The sequence below is a fragment of the Berghia stephanieae genome, chromosome 10 (genome assembly GCF_034508935.2).
Source record: "Berghia stephanieae isolate SIO BIC M18660-M18661 chromosome 10, UCSD_Bste_1.3, whole genome shotgun sequence".
Classification (NCBI taxonomy): Eukaryota; Metazoa; Mollusca; class Gastropoda; order Nudibranchia; family Aeolidiidae; genus Berghia; species Berghia stephanieae.
The window spans coordinates 23289443-23296942 of NC_088369.1; the positions used below are offsets into that span (position 1 = coordinate 23289443).

The 7500-nt window shown below is 45.3% G+C and overlaps 1 protein-coding gene across 1 annotated transcript in view; it reads right to left on the minus strand.

Annotated features, from left to right (window-relative positions):
* Window positions 1–7500, minus strand: part of LOC144980835 (uncharacterized) — a 41719-nt gene that overhangs the window by 33283 nt on the left and 936 nt on the right. Inside the window, exon 1 of the mRNA XM_078928683.1 lies at window positions 1147–7500. This exon is cut by the window's right edge and continues 936 nt beyond it. Within this exon, the coding sequence (XP_078784809.1) occupies window positions 1147–7500 (6354 nt within the window). The remainder of the gene's footprint in view (window positions 1–1146) is intronic.

The window sequence follows — 7500 nt, forward strand, 5'->3', positions numbered from 1 at the left end:
CATACACGTGAACGTTTAGGGCAAGATCCACTAAACGTGCTCAAAGCGCTTTCCAATGGGTCCTTGCACCGACTCAAAGCTGTTGAAAAGGTGGGTGGGGGGGGGGGGAAACCAGAGCATTTAAACAGTGCAATATCCACTAAAAAGGTCAAAGCTCTTTACAAAGGGTCCCTAGCCAACAACAACGTTTAACATAATGTAGGACGAGACATGATGAAGCCTGTGAGGCGATATTACAATATTTTGTTTTCGCACGCAGTGCCAACGCTGTTAACGGCCAAGAACTCATTTCACATCTGAGTATGGTGAGAGAATACGAGTAAAAAGCCTTTTCCAAGGACTCAACATCTATGCAATCCATAGAATAACCAGAGAAAAGTTGAAGTTTCAAGACATTATATTGTTTTATAAAGCATACAGGACAAGTAATTCGTCTTTGAGTTACCGTGGAATGGGTTGACTAAGACCACTTCGTTGGGGTGAATAGGACCAGTATAGGCCTATTGCCGTACTATGGAAAAACCCATATTTTAAAATTTGGCCAGAAAACTCGTCCATCAAATATCGATCGATTTAAAAGACCCACATCTTGGCAAAAACTCTCAAACCTGGAACTTCACGAAGTCCCATGTTTGAGAGTTTTTTGCCAAGATGAGGGTCTTTTAAATCGATCGATATTTGAAGGACGAGTTTTCTGGCCAAATTTTTTAATATGGGTTTTACCAGAGTACGGCAGTACAGTCTCTGAAAACCACTTTCTTAACAACTTTCTATTATATCTTGACATGGGAATAACCTTCCGATGTTCTATTTTTACAATGTGGGGAAGGGTGAAATCTATCAAATGATGTAACGGTTTACCATATTATTTGTTTAATAAATTTTCAATCTGGGGGGGGGGGGGGGGGGCATTTGGGGGCTGGTCCTTAGTCACCTCAAATATTCTTAAATTTTAAAATTAACTATAGCGAATACTAATTTTATCTCTTTAAAATTTTCAAGAGCACATAATATCTGATAGGGGTCCTGCAGATGTTTATGGCTATAATGAGAGAGTGAAATCGGGTTTTCCCAAAAATCTAAATATAGGGGTAGTACAACAGTATTGCAGGAAATGAACATAGAATAGGTGAAGATAAAACATACCCTCAATGCTCTTTGCTCTCGGTCTCTTGCTCTGGCTGCAGCATCCTTTTTTCTGGAAATCTGTCTCTTTTCTCTTGTGCTCCCGTTATCATCTCCATCATCGTCACCCTCATCATCATCACCCTCAACCCCATCTTCCACATCGGCATCATCATCATCATCATCGTCATCGTCGTCTTCATCTTCATCATCATCATCATCGTCGTCTTCTTCCTCATCAATATCATCATCGAGGTCATCAACTATTCTTTTCTTTCCTTCAACCACGTAATCTTCGTCGTCGTCTTTATCATCCAACTCGCCGGCTCCATCCTCGTCATCTCCATCATTATCATTATCATCACCATCATCGTCGTCGTCATCATCATCGTCGTCGTCATCCACACCCTCTCTAAAGGCGTACCGAATCCGTTTCCGGACGACTTTCTTGACCTTCAGAACATTTCTCTCCACAGTCAATTTGTGTTTACGTTTCAACCGACCACTCAATGGCAACTTTTTGTCCCCGCTCTGTTGATTCAATCTCTCTATAGCTCTTAAATCATCCATCTGACTTGATTTCAACACGGTGTACTCCAAGCTGGGTGAAATTAGCTCCAGTTCCTTCATTTTTGTAGGGCTGGAAACTCGAAGCTTGGCTATCTTCTTCTTCTTCGGGCACAGAGTCGATTTCTTGCTGGAGGATGACGCCAGCAATGAAGTCAGGGAATCTTTGTCATCCTTCCCGTCTTTTCCCGCCTTTGTAATCAGGTCAACCCCGTTGTTTTTCGATTTCTTCTGTTTGATGACCACCGGGCTCTGGCGACTGTCTTCAGAAGGCGAGTCTTGGTTGGGGATGGTGTTGTTTTTATTTGACGAGATGTTTCTGGACTGCGGTGAGACGCCACGGCTGATTGAGTTGTTATTGGTGGACGTGTTGTTATTGTTGTTGTTGTTGCCGTTGTTGTCTGAAATGGGGCTGTTTACATTGCTGTTGTTATTGTTGTTGCTGCTGTTGTTGTTGTTGTTACCTCGTCGATCTTGCCTATTTTTGGTTTTGTCCTGATCCGACCTGGAATGGACGAATGGAGCTACGTTCGCAATAGGGATGTTTTTCGTGTGGCCCCAGGGTCGATCGTTCAGGGCGTGGCTAGTGAGGGAATTCCGACGGATCACCTCTGACCTCGGAAATGGCGCATTACCGGATGAGGACACTTTCGCGCCATTTTCATCGATGGATTGCGGTTGCGTGCCGTCTGGAGGTGCCGTGCCCAAGCTGCAACGACGCACAACGACGGAGTTTACTGGTGGAGTTTCATCCGAGTTGTCGTTGGCATTGTTATTTATGCTGCTATTGCTGTTGGTGGTGTTATTATTATTGTTATTGTTGTTGTTGTTATTGTTGGTGGTTGTAGTAGTGGTGGTGGTACTGCTGTTTCTTGAAGAAGTTATGGTCTCAGATACATTTTTACTGGGATTAGGAGCAGGAGCAGAAGCAGCTTTAGCAACTGGCATATCGCTAGCAACGGCAGCCGTCCCCGAGCTGTTGTTGTTATTGGATTGCACCGGGGGTGGTGGCGGAGGTTGGCCATGAGAAAAAGCCCTGGACGATGCTGCGGTCGGTTTACTCTGCCGTCCCGCTTTGATAGGATCAAGAGTTGGCGGAGGAGCATCGTCGTCAGCAGAGGTCATGACCCTTTGTTCTTCCCCTCGTACGGCCTCGTTCTCGTCCTCGTGAGGGCTTAGTATAGGCATCTTCGGGGATGCTGGTACAGGGCTGCCTGTGTTGCCGTTTCCTGCCGCTATGATTCGACTTTTGCATTCCGAGGAAATGCCTCCTGGTTCATGTTTGGTGCCGACGTTGCTGATTATTCTTTTCAGAGATTCGTCCTGGTTGACAGCGTTGAGAATCATTTGCTTTCTTGACCAAGCTTTGTGTGAGGTCGAAGGGGCGGGTGTGTTGCTGACAGTCGTAGGTCTAGAACTCGCTGATGCTGTGGCAGCGCTTTGCATCGGAGTGGGAGTGGATGATGCAGAGGTAGAAGAAGATGCCGGTTGTACAGGGGACATTACTGGAGAAGGTATTGTGACGGGGGATTGTGGAATGGATACGGTTAATGGTGAAGAGAATGGAGATGGAACCTTACTGATGTCGATGGGATTGGCCTTGTCGTCTCCTTGTCTAGACGAGGTAGAGGCAGAAGAAGTGGATACCGCATTTGAAACGGAGGCTGACATGGGTGTTGCTGTATTCGTGCTATGCTGCTGATGGCGATGAACTCCCGATGTTTTTGAAACATCTTCATCTACAGATGCTGATGAAGAAGATCTTTCCATCATACGGTCATGACTATTACTTCTACTGTCCTTCAACAAAATAACATCAGACTGGGAGCCATTTGAAACCTTCCCTGATTCTATTTCAGATCTATTTGAGGTTCTCTCTGGAAGACTAGCAGTGCTATCTTTTCTACGAATAATCTCTGGCATTTTGCCTGCGTCAGCTACAGGATATGTAGAAGATCCCTCAGCATAGCTAGTCCTCCTTGATAGCGCTCGTCTGCTTTCCTCTCTCACTCCGCCAGCTGGTAGAGCGCGTCGACTCTCCTCTCTAACCCCGCCAGCTGGAAGTGATCTAGGTATCTGACTGGACAAAGAAGAGCCTTTGAACAATGGATCCATCGGTCGTCCTGTTTGCTCTGGTTTCAAAAAACCATATTTCAAGTTGGTTGGATTACGTCCACTTTGATGCATATTCATGATTTGGGCTTGGGTGTAGTGCTTACTACGATCGTTTGATGAGAATTCAGATATTTGGTTGTAGAAAGCCGAGGACGACGAAGAGAGTTCTTTTCTGCTAGGAGCTGTAGCTCTCTGCTGTACACCCGCTGCCCATTTTGAAGACTGGCTTTGAGCTTCCATTGCCACAGAGTGTTTGAAATGTTCCCCAGGGTGCTGTCTATTTTTAGGATCCATAATCTGCTGCTGTTGATGTTGTATATGCTGCTGCTGTTGTTGCTTATGGTAAAATCGTTCTAAATCTTCCCGTTTACCAGGATAAGTCTGTGAGTTTGGTGAGTATTGTTGTCCCGGTACAGGGTAGTGCTTCCCATACAGTCCTTGGGTATTTGGGTTTGCCGCAGGTTTGGGATAGGGTTGTCCTTGGGTGTGTCCATAGGGAGACAATTGTTCCTTCTTTGGATGAAGCTGCTGATTAATAAGAACACGTTGTTGCTTTTGAAGGTGAATTTGTTCTGCTGAGGGATAATGCTCTAGTTGAGTTCCACCAGCGAGAACTGGCCGCGACGCTTGGAGATAATCAGTTGAATCCTTGATACCAAGTTCGATATTTTCTTGCAATTTACCACAAGGAGATGCTTTGGGTTGAGCATGATGATGATGGTATTGTTGTTGCTGTTGTTGTAGTTGTGAAGTAAGAACCATTTGTTGCTGCTGCGATTGTTGTGATAAACTATGATGTCGAGCATTTATGTCCATGGGGTCATTTATTTGTTGTGGGTGCTTGACAAACTGCCGTTGTGATGACTGCTGTTGTTGCTGATGTTGAATGAGTTGGGCGTGTTGCTGCTGTACAAACTCAGCTTGAGACATCAGATGTGGCATCTGTTGCTGATGTCTTACCACAACCATTTCAGAGTTATTGGCTGCCGTTGCTTCAATGTTTCCATCTCTGTGAGCTTTCTTGAGTTCGTGAAAATGTGAGACTGCATCAGCAGCAGCGAGTCTTTGATGCATTTTCATTTGATACGCTTGTTCTTCTTTGACCTTCTGCAGCTGGGTGGCCAAAGGAACCATTTGTAAGTTGTCTGATGAACCCTTGATTAATTCAGGGACAGACGACTTTCCAAGCTTCATGCTGCCTTGAGAACTCATTAAAATATCATGGCTAGGCTGCCCATCTCCACTGGATCTACCGCTGTCCGCCATGTACCGGCCATCGAAACTGGTCCTTCCATTACTGGGCAGTGAAGATTTATGACCTGGTACCGGTGAAGGAGTATGACTTGAATATGCAGGAGAAGCTAAAGCCCTGTGTTCAAAGTTATCATTGGATCCCCGAGGCGATGCAGTGGGTGTTGTCCAGACTGAATTCTGAAAATAATCAGATGAGTTCATAGGCATATTAGAGGAAGAGCTACTTCCCTGGTTGTATCTGCCACTTGCATCTAGTTTTGGTCTCTTTGCAGCAGAAAGCATCCTATCAAATTCGGGAGTCGAACGTTGTTCGGAACCGATATCCAGAGGTCTTTTCTTCGTTTTGACAGTGAGGTCAAGCGGAGCATCTGAGGATTTTGCTGGTGGCTGTGGCTGTTGCTGCTCATTCAATTTAGTCAGATCTAAAGGTGTACCCGTGGTTCTTGAAGTAGATTTATCGGAGTGATGTTGCTGCTGCTCATGAGGAAGATGACGATGCTTAGACGTTATTTCTTCTGATGTGGAAATATTATGTTGATTTCTTGCTGGAGTGTACGAATCAAACTGCCTGCGGTCGTAGAGTGTGTTACTGTTGCTGTAACGCTCAGATGATGCAGAGCGATGTCCTGGATGTTTGCTCATTTGATTAGAATCTGTCACAACTCTGGGTTGACCTGTGCTGATTGATCCTTGCATGGCACCTGGAACAGCCATGTGCAAGGGATGTGGTGGATGACTAGAAGCTGGATGGATTGAGCTCCCACTCACAGCTTTGGAAGTTAAGGATCGAGTATTTAAACTTAAAGCATCTTCATTGGAGAGTATGTGTTTATTCAAAGCTGACGCGGAGACTCCACTACTTATTCTCCAGTCAACATTGCTGCTGTTGTTACTTCTTTCCTCTGCAGCTGTTAGACTTTGATGTCTTATCACAGAATGGGATTTGCTATTGATCTGCTGTTTGGGGGGCATTGTGGGTAGGTTAGTACCAGCCACTATGTTGGCATAATGAATATTTTGATGTTGGTCGGGAGAAATGTGGGGATTTGCGTTAGAAGCAGCAGCAGATAACATGTGATGAGATGATGATGAAGATGATGATGAAGGGTATGAGTAAGACAATGAAGTGGGCGTTCCGCTATTAGAATTGCTACTACTACCGTTACTGCCTCTATAAGCAGAAGACGAACTACTAGAAGATAGAGAATGGTGATAGTCTGAACTTTGAAGAAGGGTTGGGTAATCAGAGTAAATAGATTTTTTATTATTGCCCGTTAGTGAAGTGGAATGATGGTGGTGATGGTGGTGATGGCTTTGGTTGTCGGACGAGCCAGGAATTAAATGCCTTTGTTGGTCGGAGGATGACGTCTGCCTACCATTTCTAACATCAGCAGGTGTACTCGCAGGGGATGGCATTCCGTGTTCGTGCAATCGATGGTGATGACCACTGTGTTGTAAAACTCCTTGACTAGCTTTATTGGGATCATCGTTTGGAAATGAGTTTCTACTTGATCCAACCATAGGATGATGTGTATCTCTGTAGCTCAACTTCTGATCTCTTCCTGATTCAGCAGCAAGTTGCTGTTGGTGTTGTTGATGATGTTGGCTGTGTTGTTGTTGTTGGTGGTGTTGGTGGTGTTGTTGTAATATAGCATGGCTATCAATTTTGACCATGTCCAGTTGGTGATGGTGGCCAGAGACTGAAGCCATCATTAATTTGTGATGGTCATCTGGGTGCAAAATTGCTGCTCCCTTTGCTGCAAGGTAAGGATGAGACAGCTCAGGCAGATGGGTATGATGCTGTTGCTGATGGTGGTGATGGTGGCCATCGCTGGATGAAGTGGGTAATTTAGACACCGATCCTGTAAGAGGGACTAGGCCAAAGCTGCTGGGTGTACTTGAAGAAAGACCTGTAGGATGAGCAGTAAGGTTTGAAGCAGAAGCACCAACGCCATTGGCAGAGGCGGGAGGAATCTGTTTACCTGGAAGATAATGTTGAGGAGATAATAAAGGTTTGGAGGATGTCGCTGGATGGGGAGGTACTGCGGTGGGGATTTGTTGATTTGGGTAGGATGAGGGACTTTGTTGAAGGGTGTTATACATGGCATGTAAGTGTTCATGATGGGCAGTGATGCTGCTGTTGCTGCTGCTTCTTGAGTCTTTAGGGGATGGGTGATCATGAGGAACTGCTGCCCCTGGTGTTTTGGCAGATAGAAGAACACGACTATTGGGCGTATCCCTGCTGAGACTGCTGTCTCTGCTTGAACTCCTGATGTTACTGTTTGTGTCCTGATGAGAAGGAATTCTTTGGTCAGCATAATGCCGAGAGTGACTCTGTTGTTGTTGTTGCTGTTGAGGGTGCTGCTGATGTTGTTGTTGTTGTGGCACTGCTTGTGTTGGTACAGGTTGTTGTTGATGGTGGTGGAGGAGTTGGTGAGG